We start from the raw sequence: 26,671 nt of genomic DNA on the forward strand, positions 1-26,671 counted from the left end.
TGGAAAAGGAGCTTGTTGTCGAATATCACTCCCAGATTTCTAACTTTACTGACAGGTTGTGGTGGGGTTCCTAATTCCTCAGGCCACCACGAAGGGGACCACTCAGGTTGAATGTTTCCAAAGAGCATAACTTCTGTCTTAGCTGAGTTACGTTTTAGACAGTTGGAAGCCATCCAACTGCTAATGGCCCTCATACCATTCTTGAAATTTGCTGCGACCGTGGGTCCATCTTTGTGAATAGACAGCACCAGCTGAGTATCATCAGCGTATGTTGTCAAGTTGATGTTATGCTCTTTTATAACCCTCGCTAAGTCCGAAACATAGATATTAAAAAGGGTCGGACTTAGCGAGGAACCCTGAGGGACTCCACAGGGAAGGCTGAAAGTGGGTGAGGTAAAAGTGCCCAACTTGACCGCTTGGCTGCGATCCGCCAAGAATGATGCAATGAGGTCCCTGGCTTTGTGTTTAATGCCGATGGCCTCGACACGGCCGACCAAAGTTACATGATCGACCGTATATATATATATTTATTTGTAGATTTACATATTTATAACTTTTAAAAATAAATTTAAATGAATAGTTTATTTGTTTTAAAGCCAATATATATACATATATATATATATATACATATTACATTTTATATATGTATGTTTAATTTAAACTTTTTTAAATTAAATTTATTTCTTATATTTGTTAAAATGTATATTTTTTAAGTTCATTTTATTATTTAATATATATTCAAAATTATTTTTACTTATATAAAAAATTGATATGTTGTACATCAATATTTTTTACATCTATATTTCTTTTACAATAGTTTTTGAAATTACCATTATACATATAGGATGTCGATATTTTTGACATCGATATTTATGACTCAATATTTGTGTATGGAGATATTTTGGGCATCGATATTCTATCAGTGGTCCGATGTATGCATGTCAGCCTGCCTTCATCCTCAGAATCTCTCTCTGTTGAAGATGAACGCCCACCTGAATCCTGTTTGCAGCCTCATAGTAAAACCGACCTGAGTACACCAGTGGATCAGATGCCCCTTTCTGCTCTGTGGTCCCCTGAATGGGGTCTACCGATTTCCTACAAGAAGTGTGGAGTCTGCGAGTTCCAGCTCTGACTGTCTTGGACAGATCAATAAGTTCAGCTAAAATGCAGCATTACCTGCAAATTACAACAGGAGATTCAACAATAGTGAAACTAGATCCTGACACCTTGTCTTTAGATCATTTGAGGGATTTGTCTTTGGCGAGATGGTGGAGAGTTCCTATAAACAGGGGTAGGGAGATCCTTTTGTTTATTGTCTAACTAGAGAAACTGGTCAATAGGTAAGAAACTGTGGTGTATTGTCATCAGGATAACGCAGAAGGGGAGTGCTGTGGTGTGAACCTCCGGTTAGCACAGTTTTCCATGCTTAAGAGTCTATTGGAGAACCAAAAACAAGCATTCTTGCCTACTGCTTGGCAGTGACATTTCTAGATTTTAAAAATTTGCACTGGAATTAAAATCGGAAATAATGTTGCTCATGAGCACAGTTACGCACATTGTAGTACTACCAAAATGATTAGAATACTCTTTGAAATGACAATTTTTTATAAAATAAAATGTAAACAAATTATTATTTTGTTATGCTTTTGTGAGATCATAGAAGCTTGAAAACTGGAATCCATAATGTAACTACATTTGTTATTGCGTGCACACCTATGGCGTTTCAGTACAAAACCGTAGGACAGTGACAACTTAGAAAATAATAGAGAAAGCTTAACCTCACTGTTATGCCCCAGGTCCTTAACCACTAAAGAAAAATATATTCTCATACCTCCGACTATTATTTTTTACACATTGCCTCTGCATTAGTGTACCAATGCATATTTTACACTTTCATGCAAAGGTACCTTCGTGGTACAATTTCACCACAAGGCTCTTATTACGATGGTACCTAGAATTTTAGTTTTGGATTCATCCATTTCCATTTACAATACAGTTGTTAAATGTTTTATCCTAATACAAATGGCAGCAACAACATGTTCCCAAAACAGGCGCAAATTAAATTGTATTTCCTAACAATTAAGAGTGAACACTTCTGTAGCACATACGACACAGAACCATCAATTTGCAACAAATTCTTCGAGTTTCATATTTTGATACTCCGTTTGTTTGGTAAAAAAAGATGGGTACACAGATGAGAATCTAGAATACTATTCACTCTAAAAGCTAGATCAATACATATATTCAGGAAGCGTCCAATATTTTAATAAAATATACTTGCACATACTTCACAAAAACATTAACGTACGAAAAATGCGTGCTTAATGTGTAAAATGTCAGCAATTGAACTTTATTCCATTTATATGTTTGAAAATAACATATTGATACAGGCCTAAAGTGTGTTTGTGTACTTATAAAGAAAATATATGAAGACTTCCCTGTCTATATCAGGGACCAGAGAACCATTCAAATTAAACAAAAACACTAGGGGGCATAGTTATGACTTTGTGGACTGCATCACAGCAAAAGGGCAGAAATGCGCAGATTTTATGCAAATATGGCCCATTCCTGTCCTTTCCCCAATGCTGGGCTCAATGTGCTGCCTAGCGCCAACATGCACCGTTGCATCATGGTGCAAGGGTGCCTCGGTTGCATGCAGGATTGTTTTTGTGCATGAAGGCCCACCTTCCTGCACAAAAACAATTCTGGGAGGCATATTCCTCTAACTATGTACACATATAAAGAGAAAGTAACGAGGAGTAATGAAGATATTTCTCCTCGTTACACCTCCCCATAGAAGGTATATCTTTTTGGTGCATTCCCAGCTGTCTGAGACTAAATCCTAGTAAAACTGACATTCTAGTGGTAGGGAAACAGCCATCTATTTGGTCCTTGATCTGGTGGCCCAGTGAGCTTCCCTTACCTTCCCTGAACCACAAAGTCAAATATTTCAGATTCTAGTTCGACTCCACCTTATCTTTCTCGGACCAAATCCCCATTCTTACAGGTCCTGAAAATAATTAGGATTAATTAGGAAGATCCTAGGGCTTTCCGGATTGCGCAAAAAAACCCAGCAGTTCCGGCCCTTGTGGTAGCAAGACTGAACTATTGCAACGTCCTCTATTTGAGGGCCTCAAAGAGGAGTATCCATATGCTTCAGAGAGTGCAAAAGGTGGCAGGGCATATTCTGCTCAACATTCCCAAAAGTGCTCCCACAGGGCGAGCTCTTGACACACTTTATTGGCTTCCCATAGAGGAAAGGATATCTCTTGAAGACGATGTTATGTTCACAAAATACTGCAGGGCAAAGGCCCTCGTAATCTTCTTCCTATGATCTTACCATACCTCCCAAACCGCTGTTTAAGATCAGCTGGTACAGGACTGGTCGGTGTTCCCAAATTCAATAGAAAGCGCTTTGGTGGTAATTCTTTTAGGTTCCTGGCAGCCAAACAGTGGAACCTACTTACTTTGCATCTCAGACTAGAACCTTCAGAAGTGTCCTTCCGAAAACACCTAAAAACCTGGCTGTTTAGGAGAAGCTCAAACCATCAGTAGAGGCAGCCCAGTCATTCTCTCGGTCTATCGGAATTCATCGCGGGGACACTCCGAACTGGAGTAACCATGCGCTCTACAAACTGCTAACATAACATATGGAGCATATGGAATCACTATCCAGCACTACAAATCTCCCCTTATAAGCAAGTTACCTAGCGCCATATTTAGGAGCCCAGTTGCGTTACACTTGCACCTTGCAACACAGTAGATGCATGACGCAACTAAAAAATGTGATTTATGAAGTCATGCAAAGCCACTTTGCGTGGACCTGAGTGGCGTCATAAATCAGGAGTAATGCAACGCAGTGCAGACAGCTACACTGCGTTACTCTGCTCTGGGAAGGTGTTTCATGGGCGTTACATAGGTGTTCCCACGCAACTCACATGGTTTTTGATGCATTCCCAAATTTACCAGAACTGGTAGACCTGGGAATAGACCGAAAAGATATACCTTCTATGGGGAGGCGTAATGAGGAGAAATATCTTTTTTACTCCTCGTTACTTGCTCTTCCTAGAAAGAGGAATATGCCTCCCAGAATTGTTTTTCTGCAGGAAGGTGGACCTTCCTGCACAAAATCTATCCTGTATGCAACAGAGGCACCCTTGCACCATGTTGCAACGGTGCCTGCCGAATTGCTGCTGCCTGTTGAACTGCGAGGATCGCCTTTGACCTTTGTTTAACCAGGACCGCCGTTTTAAGTGAATTTCGTTTAAAAGTGATCGAGGGCCTGCAAATCGCTTAAATACACAGAAAACTGAAGTATAGACTATCTGTGCGTTTTCATCAGCAGCGCCACTTCCAAAGTCACACAGGGAGATATAAAATCAGTCGATTCCTGTCTGTACAGATGATTGCATTCATCGCTACCATCTACTTGAATTTGAGGCCCATTAAAACTCCATGAGCTTCATTTATCTATAAGAAAGGGTATTCATGATTTGATATGTCTGTCCTGAGGATGGTCTCCATAACACAAGTCTAGAGACCGAAACGTCGACTGCGCTTATTCCACTGCTTTTAATGATATAACTTGTAAATAGGTGGATAAGCTACAACAATTGCTGCAAATAGGCTGTTTTATTGATATTTTTCCTATTGTAGCTTTTGCAACAAATGGTATACCATGTATATTTTATTTTTGTTTTGTGAATAATTAAAACAAACAGAACTTTTCCATACACCCTGCTATTGCTCTCTCTTTTTATTACCGTTTGGTACTAGCTCTATTTGTTTAAAAACTTTGCCTGACACAAATTGTGCATCAGTGGTGTCAAATGCTTAGGACCACAAAATAATATATAATTTTGAATACTCTTTAGTTTAATAAAACCCTTGACGGCACAATTACCCTTTCATACGTTGGCGCTAGGCAGCACATTGTGGCCAGCATTGGTGAAAAGACAGGAACGGGCCATATTTGCATTAATAGGGCGCATTCCTGACATTTTCCTGTGATACAGACCCACAAAGTAATAACTATGCACCCTAGTGTTTTTGTTTATTAGGAATACTTTTTTCATTTACCTGGAATATTCCAGTACAAGTCTTTCTGGAAATAAATCAACAATTCTAAAAATTACAACATTTATGATGTGGGAAAAGCAAAGTAAACTCATTCAAAAATAGGGCCCATACTTACATTGAATATGGTGGTCAGTATTTTGAAAACTATCTTTACGAAGTATGCAGCATAGGAATACAATTGTTATTATTCTTGTTATATTTAATTACATTTTAGTGCGGACTTGTCCAAAGCTTCCACCAGTCAAGCATGGAAATATTTCCTGCTCGTCCAGTGACACCTCGTATAAAACAGTATGTCTTATTCACTGTGAAGAAGGGTATCGACTACAAGGAAATAACAAACTTACCTGTCAACTAAACTCCCAATGGGATGAGAAGGAGCCCCGCTGTGAGGGTAAGTTCACCTCTTTTTTTACTGTCTTCTTATGACTGTGCTGGCATATGTTAATATTTTCTTAAATATTATGCCATTGTTTAATTGTTACTTTGCAGAGCATGGGTTAGTTGGTTATAGGTGTGCATGATGTGTGTTAGTGAAAATAAGCTGATTTAGTTCTTGGCATGGTCTTTTAATTGACTAAAACTCCGGTGTCCATGCAAAATATGGTAAGGATTCGGATGAATTAAGGTATCCTGTGGGAACCCAGGCAGGCCCTGCTGGTCTCACAACTGGGCATGTAAGCTATTTAACTGGCACCTCAAGAAGTTCGTTCTTGCGAGTTTGGTGCACTGCATAATAGGTGGGCCTCTGGTCTTTCTGCCATAATCTACACTTGTTGCGCAACATGATGTGTGCATCAGTGACAGAGAGGTGCAGAGCTCTACTGGGGTCTGAAAGCACAATTCTTGATCATTGTTAAGCCAATCCTACATTGGTAAGAATAAACAATTGGTTACCTGCTAACAGTGATGTTGAGCACCACTTTATATATCTGGAAGTCTAAGGTAATCCAGCAACGTCCTCACAATTTACAACAATTCTTGCCCCATAGGCCATGTAATACCCTTACTGTGCCCCTATTGCACACTACACTGCATTTTCACTTCCTTCAGAATATATTGTGAAATGTCAAGACTGCACACCCTTCCCCATTGCTGTCACTGCAATTTTACCTGTGTTCCTGCAACTACACCAGTTTAAGGCTAAAAGAAATATGAGCAGAAAAGCAGCCGATTTCCGTTCTTACTTTTGGTAGCCTTAATGTATTCTGTACAAATGCCTGTGTGTGTTATTCACACTGGTTCCAGCTGTGTTCTAGGCCTTTACTTGGTACATTCAGCTGCTGTCATGTTTCATACCTGTCTCTAGGCATGTCCTCATCCAAGCTCAGCGGAGGTGCAGTGGACAAGTGACTAGCCATCCTACACTTCCACTTTCAGTTAAGTGACGATGCTCTGGTCTTTAGCCAAGATAATGTCCTCAGGTCCCAAAAAACATATTCAGCAGCCTGGAATGACCTGTGTTCAAAACCTCTTTTTGCACTTAAAAACAACAAACATAAAAAGAAACACACTGGAGCCCCGAGCCAACAACTAGGGCCATATAGATGCATGACTAGCTAGATATAACAAAATTAGGGTCTGATTTACAGTGTGGTGATAGAGTAAAGTACTCCAGCAGCCTGAGCGAGTACCATACCATCAAATTTTGAGGTGTCCACCGGCGCAGTGAACATCTCTTGCATCAATAGGAACCACCCGAAAGGAGGTTCCTGTAAATGCTTTGAAAGTTTGCTGGACTCCTTCGTCAACATGATGGAGACGTGTGGCAAACTTTCAATGTTTTTTATTTTCAAAAAGAAAATCTCTAAGAGTGATTTTCATTTTTGAAAATTAAAAGAAACAATGACCCCTTGCAACTGGGAGTTTTCTACTAGGATATGGGAGTCATTTTAGAGTTCTCACTGTCCCTTACAGGCATGGAAAACTGGCCATTTGTCCGCTCACTCTAAATAGGATGGGTGGACAAATGGCTAAACCTCAGATGGCTCTTACTCTGTCGGATCATCATAGTTATATGATTGCGGTGGAGATGGAGTACTCTCTGCCGTCGACATACTGAAGGTCTACTCAACCCTAAATGAGGCATGGAGAAGTTAAGTTTGGCAGAGAGTGCACTCCGTTGCCATTGCCCTCTCTGCCAAACTATAAATCAGGCCATTAAGGTTTTATGGGAAAGTGGTTGTTTTGGAGAATGGAGAAGTAGCTCGGCTCTTATTTTCAAAGAGTAAAAATAAAAAATAAAAGTAAGGCAACACTGAATATTTTCATAGCAATGGCTTGATGGAAAAGAAATAGAAATTCATAGATACAACAATAAAAACAGCCAATATTAGGCTGCATAGCTCACTGGGAGATTAAAGTAGGTAAACACTGTTGCTAAAATGTATTTCTATATAGAATACAAAATAAAACAATAAAAGTTAAATATAAAGGTCTGCAGAGGCTATACAATCCCCTCTCATGCAATCGACCTTTGCTTCCATGTGTTTTTCAAAAACTGGGGAGTGACATGTACAACCAGTTGCCTATTCATATTGAACACAAGGAAACTTGTGTTCAGACACTCACCCCCAATCACAGATCTGAGTTGAATCCATCTTCATTCTTTAGCTCACTTCACCACCTCAGTTCAGACCCAGCTATTTAGTGGCAAAGTGAGCAAGGGATCCACGTCTGGGCATACCAACTTAGGGCGAACAAAGCAAACACAAGGAGATGATGGACGGAGCAATGAAACTTTTCAGATATTCACCCCCAGTCACAGATCTGGGTTGAATCCATCATCATTCTTTACCTCACTTCGCCATCTTAGTTCAGACCCAGCTATATACAAATCAGTCTTGACCCTGTGCCTCATGGGAACAGTCCAGCCCGAACTGCCAAGCCAGGTCTTCCCTGAACCCGAAACAAGCATCCTGGGACTGGTAAGCAAGTAAGTAAGCAAGGGACCCATGTCTGGGCATACCCTGCTAATGTAGGGCGAACAAAGCAAACAGGCCTGGCAGTTTGGACTGTTCACATTGAGCGCAGGGTCAAGACTGATTTGCATATGGCTGGGTCCAGACTGGAATGGCATGGTGAGCAAAAAATCGATGGATTTGGGCCCAGATCTCTGTATTGGTGGTGAATGTATGACATTGTTCTGAATTCTGTCGATCAATTGTTCTTTTTGCATTTGTCACCCCGAGTGGGGCGGGCATTCCCACACGTGGGTCCCGTACTCTCCATGCCACTGGAGTCAAGCTATCCTGGCTGATGAGAGCTGAAAGCCTGAAACCGGTCTTAGGATGCTTCTTTCTGGTCCAGGGAGGACCCGGTCTGGCAGGTCAGGCCAGACTGTTCCTATTGGGCGCAGGGGTCAAGACTGATTTGCATATGGCTAGGTCCAAACTGGAATGGCATGGTGAGCAAAAAAACTATGGATTTGGGCCCAGACCTCTGTACTGGGGTGAATGTATGACATTGTTCTGCATTCTGTCCTTCAATTGTTCTTTTAGTCTATTCATATTGGGCATCATTTTCAATGGGGTTACCCAGTTTTGTACAGAACCTGGGGAATAATGCAGTAAACGAACAATGGTTCTGCTACCTCTCTAAGAAAGAATTCTCAAATACTTCCAACCAACCCACCAACCGGGGTATAATCATTCAATGAAAAGTCAAAAAATTATTTTGAGAGTCTTCCTATTGCCCCAGTATTTGAACTTTCATAGATTCCCATAGCTTGTATCATCCCCCGTCGTCTTGGTAACAAAATAACATAGCAGTAGGTACAAAAGAGAAAGAAATAGGCCTAGGCCTCACTACCTTTTGAGCATAGCCACCTCTTTTTGCAAAAGAGACCAAAACCAAGCAACAACCAATCAGAATAGCCTCACCCCATTGAACCTCAGAGCCTCAGATTTTCTACCGCACTTTCCTTCAGAATTGTTAGGTGTTTTATCTATAAATGTCTGACAAGGAGAAGAAAGCACTTTTCAAGGCTTGTTCCACCTGTGGCAAGAAAAGGCTGTATGCGGAGGACTGGCATAAGGACTGCATTTATTGCCTGTACCCTGATCATAAGGCTGCGGACTGCAAGATCTGCTGCACCTTCTCTATGAAGACCCTCCGGGACCGTGAGGGTCGCCTCCTTACTTGGCTCCAGAAAATGAAGTCAAGGAAAGAAACTCTGTCAAGTGACAGTGAGGATTCTTCATCTGCAACCTCATCCAGAAGGTCAGTCAAAAAGAGTAGGGCTTCCCCTTCACCTGCTTCAGAGCGTCCAGTAAAGGCCTCAAAAAAGACCCCTGTGAGTCTGAGAGCCGGAGTCCTAGCAAATCTCCTCACCACAGTGTAGAGGAGAGGGAAGGACTATCTACAGCTACAACAATGGTGGAATCTGCTAAGGCGTTTAAGAAGCCCTCTTCTCTGTCATCTGAGAAGTCAGAGAACGGTTCCAAGTCGTCGACGACACTGCAGAAGACTCCGTCGACGAAGGCTTCTAAATCGTAGGTGAAGGAAATTACACCATCGACGGGCTCATTGACGGTTCAGTTAGCGTCGACGGAAGCGTCAACGACGGTTACAGCGATGTTGACGAGGATGTCGACGAAGGTATCGACGACGACGACAGCGACGACGAGGGTGTCGACGACGGCGGTGGTGATGACGGTGTCATCGACGAGAGCAACTATGGCGCTGACGACGACGCCGGCAGGAGCGTTGACGGTCTCGTTGACTTCAGTGTCGACCACGCCCATCTCATCATCGATGATTCAACCGTCGACGGTGGATCTTCCGATGACGACCTCGTTGACAAGTTTTTCTCTGGCAACACCATTGCCGATGGTATCTTCGTCGACGGAGAGGATTACAATTTCCTTAAAAAGGATAACACTGGATTTGACATCTCCAAGGAGTCTTACCCCCTTGCCTCCTGCACTGTTGCTTGAGGAAGAAGAAGATTCTGATGGGGATGATGAGGACTCTTTTGGCTATGCACATAGTCCTTCTCAATTGTTGGTGAAATGCCAAGAGACTGATTCAGAGGGCAAATACATTCATGAATGCTCTTACCAGCAGTCTTATCAACGTCAAGAGAGCCCAGACCAGGAGATGGTTTCAGTTCCTTCTTACCTCTTGGCAGATCTTCATGGCATGTTACAAGATTATAGGGCCAGGTTTTCTCAGGCTCCTCCTCCTGTTGCCTCTGCCCCGGCAGCACAGGCTGTACCTGCTCTAGCGGCTTCAATAATGGTTTCTCCGGAAGTGCCATTCCAGGTGGTTTCTCAGCCACAGACCGCTGTTCCAAGTATACCTCCAGTGATCCAGGAGGTTCAGGATGAATCCTCGGACGAGGATCAGGATGATGACAACAGGCCTAACCAAGGTTTGGAATGGGATGATTATGTGATCCCGGACCCAGGGTCGCCTAGTTCGGGCCCAGTGGACTCTCCCGAGGCGGATATAGGGGATTTCACAAGTTGATGGAGAGAGCCTCTAGTAGGTTCAAACTTCCTATACCTTCTGTGCAAACAGGGTGCTTCCTCTATGATTTTAAAGAACCCTATAGGAAGGTAATCCAGTCTATACCTATTGTCAGCCATGTCTGGGATGAGGGTTTAAAGGCAATGAAAAACCCAGCTACAGTAATTCCAGTTTTGCCACTCCTGGAAAAAAAAAGTACAAGGCCCCTGAGGATGGGCGGGTGTCTTTGACTGGGCAGCCAAAACCGGATTCAGTAATTTCGCAGGCGGCACAGAGGAAGTCACGTAATCCTTCTGCACCCCTGACAACTCCTCCTGATAAAGAGGGCAGGCGCCTTGATAATGCGGGGAAGAGATTTTCCTCTCTTGCAAGTCTTCTGGTGCGAGTGGCTAATGTGTTGGCGATCCTTGGCAGATATGATCGCCAAATGTGGTGCGATCTATCACCATATTTGGAGCAACCTCCCCAGAAGTCCATGGTGGAGGCCAAGAAGATCCTGCAGGACTGGGAAGCGATATCGGCAGAGGTGATAGACTGTGCCATGGATATAGCGTCTACGGCTTTCCGTTTGCTGTCTGGTGCAGCGGTTCTTCATCGCCAAAGATGGCTCAGGATGACATGGTTCAGGCTGGAGGTCCAAAACAAGATCCTGGACCTCCCATTTGATGGTGAGGCATTGTTCGGCAAGCACATCGATGATGCCAGGATATAAAAAAGGATACGGAGACGGCTAGGTCTCTCGGTACTCTTCAGTATCGGAAGGCTCCTTTCCAGGGAGCCAGAGGGAAGAGTACTACTTCCTACAGAGGTTCGTATCAACAGCAACGGTATTCTTCTTATGGATCAATGGCTCAATTGTATCGGCAACCCTACCAGCAAAAACAAGGCCAAACCTAGAGGAAAGGAGAATAATCAGGGACGTGATACTTCCAAGAGGCAATAGCGGCATTCTGGCTCTGCCTGCTGTACCCACCTCCCTAACAACAACTGAAAACGGATAACATCAGACCATTGGGTGCTCAACATCATTCAAGAGGGCCATACACTGGAGTTTATTCAAATTCCACCTTCCAAGCCCCCTGCTGCCATGCCTTCGAAACATCTGAAGCTGGTTCCCTTTTCTCAAAAATGGGAAAGATTCTATTCCAGGTTCTTCCTGGTAAAGAAGACGCTAGAGAAGTGGTGCCCCATTTTAGATCTCAGGGAGCTAAACACCTATCTCATTTCTCAATCCTTTTGGATGGTTTCGTTCAAGGATATCTTACGTTTCCTCAATTCGGAAAATTTCATGGCCACTCTCGATCTCAAAGATGCGTATTTTCATATACCCATTCATCCAGCCCACAGGAGGTTTCTTCGATTCACAGTAGCCAAGAGCCACTTCTAATTCAGAGTTTTACCCTTCGTACTTCGCTCTGCCCCGGGGGTCTTTACCAAGGTGCTGGCACCGGTGGCAGCTTTCCTAAGGAAACACCATTTTCAGGTCTTCCCATACCTGGATTACTGGTTGCTGAAAGCCCCGTCCAGGGGGGCTGCGGAGGAAATGGTCAAGGCATGTCCAAACCTATTCAGGAATCTTGGTCTCACTCCCAACAGGGAAAAGTCGTCTCTCTTCCCTTCCAGAACAGCACGTTTCCTGGGAGCTATCTTGGACATGACTCTCAGCAAGGCCTTTCCATCCCTCGAAAGGCAGGAAAAGCTGAAATCCATGGCTCATTTGTTGAGAAAAAGAAAGTGTCTTTCAGTAGGCCGTTATAAATCCCTTCTAGGAGTGATTTCTTCATGCATTCCTCTGATACCTGACTGCAGATTGCGGATGCGATCTCTTCATCAGCAACTAGACAGACAATGGCAACAGGTTCACGGCTCATTCGACGACAAGATGGTGATTACTGCGGCAATGAGAAGGGCAGCCTTGTGGTGGACGAAGGAAGAAAACTAATCCCAAGGTCTATCCTTCGTAAGCAATCCAGCTCCTCAAGTGGTAATGACAGATGCCTCGCTGGAGGGCTGGGGTGCAGTGCTTCAGGATTTACATGTCAGCGGGCATTGGTTGCCCCAGCACTGCCATTTTCACATCAACCTACTGGAGCTCAGAGCGATCCGGCTGGCGCTGCAAGCGTTTCTTCCACGATTGCAAGAGTCGGCGGTACTTGTCCACTCGTACAACACCACGGCCATGCACTACATAAACAAGGAAGGGGGTACCAGATCTCTTCCGTTATCTCAGGAGGCCCAAGAAATTTGAGAGTGGGCGATCCCACACGGAATATCGCTACAAGCAGAACACCTGCCAGGAGTGCTAAACGAAAAGGCGCACAGGCTCAGCAGGCTGTCGTCTGTCAGCCGTGAATGGGAACTGAACCAACCAAACAGTCTTGGAGGAGATTTTTTATCGTTGGGGCAAACCCTCAATAGATCTCTTTGCCACCCTGATGAACAAAAAATGCTAGTTTTACGCAAGCAGGTTACACCATCGAGGGTCGCTGGGGAATGCGCTTTTGATAACTTTGTCAAGAGCATTTGTGTACGCCTTTTCCACCCATTCATTTGATTCCAAAGCTACTCAAGAAGATGAAGGCGGAACCATGCAAGATGATCCTAATAGCTCCGGCTTGGCCAAGCAGTTCTGATTCAAGGAGCTGCACCTCCTTTCTCCGGCTCCTCCACTTCCTTTGCGGGTGATTCCGGATGTTCTCACGATGTCCAAATGTCAGATTTGTCATCCGTATCCTCATTCCTTACACCTGTCAGCATGGCTACTGAGCAAGAGATCCTATACCTTCACCTCTCGGTTGAGATAAGAGAGGTTCTTTCTCAAGCTAGAGCCCCTTCCACTAACAAGACTTACCGTCTGAAATGGAAAAGATTTTGCATCTGGTGCCAGAAGAAGGGTGTTGACCCTTTCTCTTCTCAGCCTCATCAGGTTCTTCTTTATCTCCTGTCCTTGGCTAAGGCAGGATTGGCTCATTCATCTATAAAAGTTCACTTAGCAGCAGTTTCTCGCTACAGGCACACTGCATCTGGACCTTCTCTCTGGTCATCCAGAATTGTCAAGCAGTTTCTCAAGGGTCTGTTTCGAGTCTTTCCTCCGGTGAGGCCTTCGCCTCCCACATGGCATTTGAATTTGGTTCTCATCCAGCTGATGTAGCATCCCTTTGAACCGATTCATCGGGCAGACATGAAATTTCTTTCGTGGAAGCTGGCACTTCTTCTAGCTCTCACATTGGCAAGACGCTTTGGGGAATTGCAAGCTATCACAATACAGGATCCTTTTCTCCAATTCAAAAGAAATACTGTAATTCTAAGGACTAATCCGAGGTTCATACCAAAAGTACCTTCAGACTTTCATCTGAATGAACCAGTGATTCTCAAGACTTTCTTTCCTCATCCTTCCACGCCAGCGGAAAGATCACTTTATTCACTTGTTGTAAAGCGGTGTTTGAAATTTTATCTGGACCGCACTAAGGGATTTCGAAAGTCTTCTCAATTATTCATTGCATTTAGTGCTCCTCGCAAGGGTTTTCCCCTGTCGAAGCAGGATATTGCTAGATGGATTTCCAGTGCCATTCAGTACTTTCACTCTGCAGCGGGCAAGCCTCTAGAAGGCAGAGATAGAGCACACTCCACAAGATCCATGGCTTCCTCTACGGCTCTCTTTGCGGGAGTGCAGCTCAAATACAATTGCAGAGCTGCGACTTGGAGCAGCACGCACACCTTCACGAAACATTACTGCCTGGAAACCTTGACACAGGAAGACACGGCTGTAGGCCAGGCAGTCCTGAGGAACCTCTTCCATTGAGTGGTGAGCTTTCCCTACTATCCCTCCTTCCTATGATTGCACATTTTGTATCTAATGATAATGCTGATTAATGTTTCAATGTGTATCTATTTCTTATGAAAGTATGAATACTGAGGTATTTCTATATTTATTTCACAAAATGAGCATTATTGCTTATTGCTAGCTACTCTGATACAAGCTATGGGAATCAATGAAAGTTCCAATACTTTCATAGATTCCCATGCGCCCACCCTCCTCCCCTGGGAAAGCTCAGCCTTCAGCAGCTGTGGTTACTGTGACACAACGGCTATGAAAATCCGAGACTCTGCGGTTCTCTCAGGAAGGTTCTAGTGGGTGAGGCTATTCTGATTGGCCGTTGCTTGGTTTTGGTCTCTTTTGCAAAAGGAGGTGGATATGCTACAAAAGGGAATGTAACTTGTATTCATACATTAAATGAACATCCATGAACAAATCAAATGATTCATATATATTTGAAAGTATAGTATATACACACCCATTAACACATATATATTTACACCATTTATTGACACAAGAGGGTGTTGACGGTGGAATTTACTAATGAGATCCCGTCCCTTGATTTAAATGCATTCCAAGGCGCCACATTGGATTTTCACAGTTACACACACTCTATTTAGTCCTGAGAAAGACCCCATTTTGACGAATTGATATTACGCGTGACAAGTGAGGGGTCGAAACGTCGATGTATAATATAACATGAAACGTCCTAGTCAATGTTGAATACGAATTGATGGAATTTACTTTGTGTATTCAACAGAAAACTGTCCCATAGGAATCGGATGTTAGATGAACTAATCATTTTTAGATGTGATCATTTTTTGCGTCTATTTCAATGTACTGTGACTTATATATGTAACTATTTTTGCACTGTATTTGTAATGTGTTTTTTGTATGGATTGTGTAAATATATATGTGTTTATGTGTGTGTATATACTATGCTTTTAAATACATGTGAAACATTTGATTTGTTCATGGATGTTCATTTACTGTAATAGGGAGACTCTCAAAATATTTTTTTGACTATTCATATTGGGCATCAGAATCATTGTCTTACTCTGTGAATGTATTCCTCTTTCTTTGAAATCGGACTTGAGTCTCACTCTCCTCACCAGGGGCATAACATTAGGACAGTGGTCCTTCTTTTTGCACTGTAGACCATGCAGAGTGGCACATGGAGTCTTACTTTCAGATACTCATTCACTTGCCTGCCACATGTGCCACTGGTAACTGTCCTATCAAATCTTTAAATACCACCTCTTTGCAGTGAGGTGGTGGATTGAGGAGGTGCATCAATAATGAGGACAGTGGTCCTTCTTTTTGCACAGTAGAACATGCAGTGTGGCACAGAGAATCCTACTTTCAGCTTCCCATCCACTTGCCTGCCACTAACTGTCCTATCAAATCTTTAAATACCACCTCTTTGCAGTGGGACAGTGGATTGAGGAGGTGGATCAATAATGAGGAAATGGTGAGAGGTGGTAACAGAGAGAAAGGTTGAAGAACTGATGGGTCCATCATGCAAAGTGTTGTTGAGCAACGCAGGACCATTATACTGCAAATGCATGTTAGTTTCATATTAATTTAAATTTGGCATTGTTGATATTGTTTACTCTAATAAAAGAGAAATTATATTTTCAAGAACGCTAATCACTCCATGACGGTTAACATAGTCTTAACATGAACTGTTAGCATTCTGTATTATCTTTTTATTAATTATCCATTTTCCTTTCTGTTCAATAGAAATATATTGCCCCAGTTTTTATATACCTAAGAGTGTGATGGTAAATCCACTAGGTTGTGGAGAGGAGCCAGCAAAAACTGGAACTATATGCCAGCTAAACTGTCGCCATGGCTTTTCCTTGACCGGTGTGACAAAAGAAGTGACCTGCGTTAGTTCAGGAAAATGGAGTCAAAACACCAGAAAAGCTGCCTGTAAAGGTATGAGAAGTACTAATTTCTAGACGTAAGCAGGCATAATGTAGATGGTGATGACATGGTGGATGCTATGTGGGAAATGTAAGAGTTCTGCATGACAAGGATAACATAACCTGATCATCATTCCCCATCTCCAGCTCTTTTATATGATCATTTTATAATACATCCTACAGTTAGTACGTTTATTGTTCGATTATTTAAAATCTTTACAATAAAAGCAATTCTAAAAAACAATTGTATAGTAATAGCAACTAAAACATGCATTTGAAATGCAATAGGGCCCGCATTTACACAAGTTTAAACTATTGGCATTGTAAATGACAATGTCTTTTATTTATGTTTTAAAAACGAAAACAAAAATAAAAGGCATTGTCATTTACAATGTCAATAGCTCAAACTCATGTAAATGCAAGACCTGGTGCATTGCAAATGCTTGTTTTAAAATGTTTTCCATTTTGCTGCAGATTTAAGAAGCCTTCCGATCTAAAGCTCTTGGCACAATTCACTTTTAAACAAGTATTTTCCTTTCATAATTATATTTTTTGCCAATCTAAGTGTTAGCAACACTGCTAGCTGTGTGTTACATCACATAGACACAACCCTGCTCTTAGGGAGAGGGCGGCGGCGTACAAGTTATAAAACATAAAAAAGCTAGTCTAATCTTTTAAGCAGCAACACTAGTCCTCGCTAGCACAACAAGCAAGCATCCTAAAGATCAGAATCGGACTGCCTCTCAACAACAAAATAAAATTTCTGCTAATTCACAACTGCCTTATCAATTTCTGTGTTTTCCAATCTACTTAAACGTCTTACAAAGCAATACTAAAAGGTGTCAACGGACACGGTGACCAAAACCAGACAGCAACAAACAAATCAAACTACTACTTAAATACTGCCCACCATTAAAACAAGCATTTACAATGCGACTGTCTCGCCTTTGCAAAAGTTAGAGCTATTGGCATTGTAATTGACAACATTTTTATTTATGGTTGATTTTGAAAATAGATAAATAAATGGCATTGTCATTTACAATGCCAATAGCTTAATCTCTCGCAAATGTGAGACCTATTGCATTTGCACCCACACAGAGCAACACACAGAGCCATATGGACCCACACACAGACAGAACCACACACACACACACACAGACAGAACCACACACACAGACAGAACCACACACACACACAGACAGAACCATACATACACAGACAGAACCCCACACACACAGACAGAGCCCCACACACACAGACAGAACACCACACACACAGAACCCCACACACACAGACAGAACCCCACACACACACAGACAGAACCCCACACACACACAGACAGAATCCCACATACACAGACAGAACCCCACACACACAGACAGAACCCCACACACACAGACAGCACTTTATACCAAACAGTCAGTAAAAGGATCGGGAGTAGCAGCAACGGCTTAAGGTGGATAATGAGTGTATGAAGGATCCAACCCCAGATGGACATTGCCTCAGAAACCACTGTGGGCGCCGCTTGCCTTTCCATTATCAGGACCACGGGCAAGAAACTAGGACATCTCTAAAACCAATGATGCATAGACTATAGTAATCGACCGTGTGGCGTTTCTAGAGCGGTTACAGATGCATGGTCGACTGGGAACCAATAGAACTGCTGGCAAAAAACACAAACGCTCAAACTAACCAGGCTTCTGTTCTTTCCTCTCTATTCCCCCCAACCTTACAGTAACAACTAGTGTGCCACCTCTAAATTGCATAGAAAAGCTGGAGAAAGGGCCAGCAGCGCCAGCAGTTGACCCTGCCCTAAAACCGGCCTCAAAAGCTCCAGTACACTGGGAAAATAATGCCCGCAAAACCCCGAACAGTAAGGATCAGGGCTGAGGGGGCATGTCCCCCTACCCCTGCTCTATTTGTCCTACTTACCTGCATTGTCGACGATGACACAAGCTTATTATAGTTTCTACTGGCGCATCGACAATCAAGCTACTTTATATACATAGATCGATCACTAGTTTGCATGTGCGCCCCAAGCCCTCCTCTCCAGGGTACTCACAAGCTGCTCCCTGAGGGCACTTCGAGTGCACTCCAGCCGCAGTTCCTCGCTGCTGCCCCCCAGTTGGACGGGGGCCCGGTGGCCGGGTCCATCGCCAGTGCCCGGGTCACCAGTGCCTGCTGCCGGCTTCGAAGCAGGTGCAGCTCCCGCAGACCAGCCAGGGCAGCTTGCAGCCTCTCCCCTAAGCGTCCACGGTCCAAGCCTCCACTGCCCGCGATGCACCCCGGCTGCATGTTCGCCTCTAACCGCGGCCCCAAGGCATTGCAGGCATCTTCAGCGGGGGCAGGGGTGAGGAGAGCAGACAAGGGTACACAACACAAGAAGGACAAAGCTACGGGAAGGTTGAAGAGAGCGCAATGAAAAAGCCAGGGGGCACCAGATGGCAGCAAAAGGAGAGAGATATAAAGTAAGATCGGAGGAGGGCACCGACCGGCGTTCAGGAAAGGGCAGAAAGACTCAGGCTCTATAGGCATCAGATAATGGTTGTGCTCAGGGTTTCAGGGCAGGAGGATACAGCTCGAGGCTCAGTAAGTGTCTGTTCTGAATCCAGCAGGACAGCTCTCTCTAGCAGGCCGTGACATGTTTTGTGTAGTAAACTCTGCCCCTACAGCGTGACTCGCCCGAGGTTAACCTCGGGCCAGCCCTACCTGTGTTCCCTCAGCGCCCTTCTGCCTCACGCCGCCTCTCCGTCCAGTCTGCCTGCTCTCCTAATCCACACCTAGGGCCGGAGATCAACGCTCCCTGCAGGCCCGAGCTGTGGGGGGTATTCTCATTCACTCAGGAAGGTTTAGATGGAAACAGGCTCAGTCTTGATATGTTTAGCGTCTTCAGCCTGTGGGGCCAGAAGCCGTAGGGGGTTGGGAGGCAACCACTCTAACGCCTTTGGGATGCAAACAATTCCAGGTGACCTTTACCTCCCGGAACTCGCTAGTCAGATGCGAATGGAGGTTATAACAAGTCGGACTGCAAACCACGAGGATAACCAAGTGTAAAGCGAAGCGATAGACGGTCAGGGCAGATTCCATGTTACTAGAAAGAACTTCGGTAGAGCCAGCTTGATTCTGCGACCACAGCGTTTTCCGCAGGAATATGGATACGCATTTGCCACATACTCCATCATCTGCAGCATAATCTGCAGATTCTAACACACACAAAAACAAGCTGAGGTGCCGTGACAGCGGGAGGGGGGGCGGGAACGGGCACACGGACAGCGGGAGGGGGGGCGGGAACGGGCACACGAACAGCGGGAGGGGGGCAGGAACGGGCACATGGACAGCGGGAGGGGGGCAGGAACTGGCACACGAACAGCGGGAGGGGGGCGGGAACTGGCACACGCTGGTTCAAGACGGCACTGCTGAGCTTCTCAAGTAAGCTACTGCCCGGCCGCCATCTTCGGACAAATGACCAGAACAAACCTTCACAAAAAAAAACACCGCCCACCGCCGCAATGACTTTCACAAAGGGGGAGAGAGCGAAAAAATCGCTGGAACGCCAACGAATCTGCTCGGGGAATGAGTGATGCATCTCTGCTCCAATGGCTAGCCTCCATTTATGGAGCTAGCCAATGGAACAGAGAGGCGGGACAAAGCCCAAGACTGCTTCTCAAAAGTTTTCGCCTGCGCAAACGCTGCTGCGCAGCGGACGCCAGGCGAAACCTAAATACAGGGGAAGCAATGTGCTGTAATGCTTGCTGAGGAAGGGAATGATCACTGACACAGTGAATGATGATAACGGGACGGGGCGTGCCCTCGCCTAGGAGACACCCTGCGCTCCAGCCTCTTCCTGTGTTGCACAGCTCCAGTGAGTGGCTGCCCGAGCTGCGAAGCACATGGAAAAGAAGGGGGTGGCTACACTGGCTGGGCAGCTGTAGCAGTGCAAGTCGTGCCTGCACGAAGAATACAGAAAAGAGCGTTTACAGACTAAATAACAGATCCTGTGTATCAACCGAAGTAAAGGGGCCAGTAGCCATGGGAGGTTACAAATGACAACATTGCTGTACTAAGTAAGGACTAACAATCAAATGCCAGCATTTACAAAGGACAAAAACATGAGCCAATGACAAATGTGGGCAGGGTTTCTCCTAAGTACAGCACCTACAGCAGATCACCAGAGCAGTGCTTGCATGCTGGCTCAGGCTCGACCTAAAAAAGAGAAAGGTGGGTCAGGTGAAATTTCATGCCATAAATAACCAGGAATAAAATTAACATTTCAGAGAACAAAATCATTTTTAAAAAGTTTGTTCATGAGTCTCTTGAAGTGAATGGCTGAGAGTGAATAAAAATATTATGAAAAGCAATCCAGGGTCTAAGGCGTATTTGTCCATCAAGCAGAGGATAGGAAGGTGGCTCGGAAGAGAGATTTGGGCTGAGCAGGGTTAAGGTGAGTATTGATTGTAACAACAAGTCGATTTAACCCCACTCTATTATGCTGCCAATTTGAGGGCCTTCTCGACCCCTTGTAAGTACTTGACAGTTCGGGCAATTGAGCCCTTGTCTGAAGCGTTAAAGCCGGACATGATGGCCCCTCTGCAAGTACACACCCCTTGCTGATTCCATTACAGCAGTAGAAATTTCAGCCGAATGCCCAGGGTGTTGTCACAAAGGCAGAGGATATGGACCAGGTTTTCTGGTTTTCCTTGGGTGTCCTTAATAAAGGCTTGCTATGCGGTAATGCTGGAAGTTCACCCATTCAACAGATCAAAAATGTCCTTTTTATACTGGGATTTAGTGCTTCCCCCAAGTATTACTGAGGTTTTAAGAGGTTGTGTAACTGTTTAGCACTACCCATCCATGTGACCTTTTAGCTAAAGTAGCCCTGTCTTCAAGTGATGCTAGGATTTTGGAGAATTTTGTTGCTGTTTTCTTGAATTGATCTTGGCTAACAGTTGTTGACCATAGTTCCCCAGGCTTAGTTGTTCAACAGTGTAGTTGAGATGTTTACAAGCCGCTGAGCATAGCTTCTTTGTTAACTCTTCCCATACGTAGCTATTGATGGAATTTGCCTCCAAGTTTTTTAACTTATAGCAGAAGATGACAAAGAATGCCCTTTTGGAGTAAGACTGATTTGTTTATCCTATAGAAACCTGGGCCTAATCTGCATAAATTAGAATGCAAGAGCAACACTCATATGACCAAAACAGATGTATTTTATTTTCCTCCATGTGTTACTGTGGAAAGTACTAGATCATTTGATAGATAAGCTTTGGCAGACGAAAAAATGATTAGACACTTTCAGGAGGTTCAAAATTTGCTACAGAGAAATACTTTTGGTAAAACCATATCAAAAACCAAGTTTTATTAACTGAGCATAATATTTTTTCCACAGATTATGATGAAGTCTACTATTTCTGCTATCTCTGATAAGCACATGTTTGTAAGTTATCTAGTGCGGATGGTAATGCATATAATCCCAGAATACTGTTGGCAAAACCTTTTCTAAATATCAAATTAAATGTTTTCAACAAAAACACTTAACCTAAAACTACTAAATAATGGTAGTGTTAAATTTTCAGTCAAGAAGGTTAAATCAAAAAGTTTCCATCAAAATATATGTCTATCCTTTCTTTTTAAAAAAAAGGCATCGCTCTTCTGTAGAAACATGGGACTGATTTAGGGTTTGGCAGATGGGTACTCCATTACAAACTTGATGAATAGCCTGTGTGCCCTTTCGTAGGAGCCATAGGATACCAGTCACTTGTAATAAGGCAGACCGGGATATCCATTACGTTAGTGATAGTGTAACCTGTACATCAAAATCTGAATCCAGAGTAAATCAACAATAGTGCTTTTTTCTTGTACCCCCATTGTAGCTGATTTAATATCCATATATTATGATCATATTAAACATCTTACTGTATGTACTCTTATGAGAGCATTAAAAGGCCCTACAGTGAATGTTGTACATCTCCGATCCCCTGTTATTCTAGAAAGTTTATTATTGGTGACTGTGAGAGATGCAGGATGGTACGCGTTTGCATGTTAATTATCTTTTTAGTTCTTCATGGGGAAAATATTTTAGTCTGTGCAGGAACCCCTTACTGAGAGATGTTTCAAGACATAGGCAACGTGGGCAATTGTCAGGACCCCCTTCCAATGAGTCCACTGGGAAAGTGAACATTCTCTCTGCTTCGCTGCAATATATTTCTGTAGGTAAACTTTTCTCTTCTCGGCCTACCGCTCTACCTCTAACTCGGTCTGTCTTTGCCCATGATAATTTTAAGGATGTTTGATGTCCTTGTCAATTAATATTTCACCTTATTTGCAGGGTATGCCTAGACGTGTGTCCCTTGCTCACTTTGCCACTGGTTTCAAGCTAGCCTTGCTGATGAGGGGTGTTACCCCCAAATGGGTCCCAGGATGCTTGTTTCCGGTCCAGGGAAGATCTGGCTTGGCGGTTCGGGCTGGACTGTTCCCATGAGGAACAGGGTCAAGACTGATTCAGCAAAACCGGTCCCGGATGCTTGTTTCTGGTCCAGGGATGACCTGGCTTGGCAGTTCTGGCTGGACTGTTCCCACGAGGAACAGGGTCAAGGCTGATTTGCATATGACTGGGTCTGCACTGGGGTGGTGAAGTGAGCTAAAGAACGATGATGGATTTGAGAGGTTTCAGCGCTCCGTCCATCATCTCCTTGTGCTTACATTTTGTAATAAAGCAGCTCTAGCCATGCTGTGGGTATTAGTGTGTTTTTCATTATAACAATAGTAGAAAACTTGTTCCCTTTACTGTATGAATATTGTGATAGCAAAGTGAAAAGGAGTGTAATTAGGGGGTTTGGTCATTTATTCTGCTTGGTGAAGGTGAGAATTGAGAAACAGATTAATGATGAAGACAGGGAAGAGATTGAGATTAGATTTTAATAAGGCTAATGCAGTGAAATGTAAACATTAATTACAGAGATAGAGTTTAAACAGGTAGCTTTTTAATTTGTCCTGTCTAGAGCATATTTTCTAGGCACCTTGTTATTTACAAAGCGAGTTCTAGCACATAGGAGACAACCTATAGAATCATTCCAGGTATAAATAACTAACAATGTTAATGCTTCAATTCTGAAATTGTGAGACTGTGAATTCAACATTATTGAGGTCTGTAGAAGGAGTATTTGCCTAGAGATATGTGTGCTTTATGTTAGATATATGTGCCCCTTTTCTCTGCACATCTCAACCATCTGCATACTTTCAACCTCCTCTCGTTTCTTTTCAGCACCCTCTTTTTCTCTCATCTGATTGCACCTCCTTGCATCTCCCTCATTTCACCACCCCAAACATACACTGCACTCACCCACATTTAAGCATTTTCTTTTCTTTTGCTTTTGCCTTATAAATATCTTGACCTCTGTGTACCCCCTTCACACACAGTTACATGGAATTTCAATTGCTACCATTGTTCCGTGTGCTCTGCAGAGACACCAACCCACCGACAGGCACTCTGTTTTACCTTCAGCACCAGCACTCCCAATCAAAGCCCCTCATAAACACCTAGCACAACTATACAAGAGTAATAAGATGCCCAAAAAACATACAGAGCGATACCAAAGGGGATGATGGATAAAGCGTTTGAGCAAATCAAACACTCACCCCCAGTCAACTGATCTGGGTTGAATCCATCATCATTCTTTAGCTCACTCCACCACCCCAGTTGAGACATGGCCATATGCAAATCAGTCTGACCCTGTGCCTCATGGGAACAGTCCAGCCCGAACTGCCAAGCCATGTCTTCCCTGGACCGGAAACAAGCATCCTGGGACCAGTTTCTGGCTAATCAGTTGTCATCAGCCAGGCTAGCTTGAATCCAGTGGCAAAGTTCACAAGGGACCCACGCCTGGGCATACCCTGCCAACTTTAGACGAGCAAAGCAATACCAAAGGGGATGATGGACGGAGCGTTTGAGCAAATCAAACACTCACCCCCATAGACCAACATACAGAAGCACAACATGATAAAACAGCTACCACTCTTGAAATAAAATAAGAGGAACTAAATCACTGACATGCATTACCTTTAGAACATTCATTGTTTGTAAATCAATCCATGTTTTGGCATTAATGTTAGGGGCATGAAGACAGGGCCTGTGTTAACACCATACAGCAGATAACTGCCTTTACTGTAAGCACATATTTCTCATTTCGCGTTTGACTTGGATATTTAGATCAGCTTTGTAAGGGAACAATGATCTGTTATTTGCACTAATTTTGCAGGGTAACAAATACAGCAGCTCCATTTCTAATGGGAGCAGCAACCTGCAGCCGGGGCCTGGGGAGTCATGGTGGAGGAGGTTAGCGTGACAGTAGGTCACCCCACAATATTCATAACACACGATTAGCAGTATAACACTTACAATTACGAAGACAAGGCACAAAATCACACTTGCTTGCATCCAACCCTACGTGTGACAAATGGGAAAGGGTCGGATCTATGCCTGTGAATGACAGATATCTGGCATCACACAGGGATGGAGACTTGATGCCTGAAACCATTACGCTGATATTGTCACTGGCCTACAGTGGATACTACCGTAAACCACAGTGGCAATGAAGGGCTTTAGAAAGTTGATTTACTGCCTCGTTTCCCTGATTTATTTAGAGATACGCTCATATCTCTAAATAAATCGGTCTATATAATATTTTTGATGGCAATGTGAGGAATTTCAGAGCGGTGCAGCCCCTGAGCCCTAATGGAGAGACTGCCCCTGCAAACTATTCTGGCTTCAATGCTTGCGTTGACTGGATGCCAGTTTTCATCTTTCCTTTTTTTAATAAACTTTTTATTGGGATTTTACGGATGGTACAAAACAATTGTATAAAACATTTGCAGAGGACTGGTATACTCCTATGCGAGTAATATAAGGGAGAAAAGACAGAAAACAGACCAGTGGGAAGAAAAGAGAAAGGGGAGAACAAAGAGAGAGAGGATAGTGTGTCCCAGGATACAGAGTACTGCAGATTCAACCTAGACAACAGCACGATACAAAGCAAAAATCACAGCCAAAGCCGGGCGGCGTAGGAGCGGTCCGAAACCCGTTGTAACTACCTTGGCCTGGTCTGTCCGAGCGGTGAGAAGGATACCCGTAGGCCTACTGGATCGGCCGATCATGGGGGTTTGTGGTGGGTAAGGTGCCTTTCCAGTGTCTCCCACATCCCTCTGGTAGAGGCCTTCCACGGGGAGTACCTGCAGTGCTAGATTGTCCGCCCCTCTCAGGTACGTCCAGTTTAGCCAGGATTGGAAGGTTGCTTTGCTTGAGTCTTCCCAGTTATTCTGTTCTGTTTTGACCACCGAGGTCAGCAAGAGGTCCATAAGATCCTTTGTGTCTTCCGAGGCCAGGTCCGATCTTATACGGGCTGTGATGATCGACATGAAGTCCCTGTTCGCCTTGCGATTAAAGATCTTGTCTATAAAGTCAAACACCCTCCCCCAGAAGATCTTAAGTGTAGGACAGTGGAAGATTAGGTGTGCTAAGTCCCCTTTGTGTGTATTGCATTCCAGAAGAGGTTGGACTCTCTGATGCCCAGTGTGTGTAGGCGGTCCGGGGTCCAGTATGCCTTATAAAGGAGCCAAAACATAGTTTTTGCTAGGACTTGGGTGATCTTATTTTGTGTGGCTGAGGACCATATCTTCCCCACTCCAGCTCGCTTAGCTGGCACCTTAGCTGTTCGTCACAGTACTCTGTCAGTCTGGTGTTGAGTTTGGTGTTGTTTGGGCGCTGTAGCTTATATATGCGTGATACTTGGTGGCCTAGTTTGTTTATGCTCGCTACATATTGGAAGATCGAGGGTGGTGTGGTGTGTAGTTTGGCCTTTGATAGGGCTGTCTTGATTTTTAGAAATCTGTATAGGTCCATGTACTCTAGCTGGAAGCTATTTTTCAGGTCGGAGAACGTGATGGGGCCCTGGCCTCTGTCTAACTGACGCGGAAAGGAGATGCCCTTCTCTATCCGTGTATCGAAGTTGAGGCTCTTTCCCCTATATTTGATTCTGCTGTTTGCCCATGGCGACTCAGATTTGGAACCCCTTATACTGGTCTCCAATTTTTTGTCTACTTTTTGCATAGCTATCTTGGTGTTTTTAAATATCTGTTTTGACACAGAGGGGTGGGTGTACGTTGTGAGCAGGGTGAGGGGGTGTCTATTGTTTAGTATGGCTCTCTCTACCTGAAGTCAGACATAGGAGTGTCCCTGTGAAGAGGACACCCACTGTGAGCCCTGTTTTGCCAGGAACGCTAGCTGGTAGGTTTGGAAGTCCGCAAGATTAAGGCCCCCCTGTTGTTTAGGTAGTCTCAACTTCTTGATGCTGATCCTAGCCCTCTTGTCCTGTCATATGAA

At 44.0% G+C, this 26,671-nt stretch overlaps 1 protein-coding gene across 2 annotated transcripts in view; it reads left to right on the forward strand.

Moving 5' to 3' along the window:
• The window catches only part of SVEP1 (sushi, von Willebrand factor type A, EGF and pentraxin domain containing 1), a 1,018,759-nt gene that overhangs the window by 411,323 nt on the left and 580,765 nt on the right, over window positions 1–26,671 (forward strand). For both annotated transcript variants that reach the window (XM_086962106.1, XM_086962105.1), the window contains exons 6-7: window positions 5,294–5,473; window positions 16,112–16,309. In XM_086962106.1, coding sequence (XP_086818232.1) covers window positions 5,294–5,473; window positions 16,112–16,309 — 378 coding nt within the window. The remainder of the gene's footprint in view (window positions 1–5,293; window positions 5,474–16,111; window positions 16,310–26,671) is intronic.

This window comes from Lissotriton vulgaris, chromosome 3_1 (genome assembly GCF_964263255.1).
Source record: "Lissotriton vulgaris chromosome 3_1, aLisVul1.2, whole genome shotgun sequence".
In the NCBI taxonomy this organism is placed as follows: domain Eukaryota; kingdom Metazoa; phylum Chordata; class Amphibia; order Caudata; family Salamandridae; genus Lissotriton; species Lissotriton vulgaris.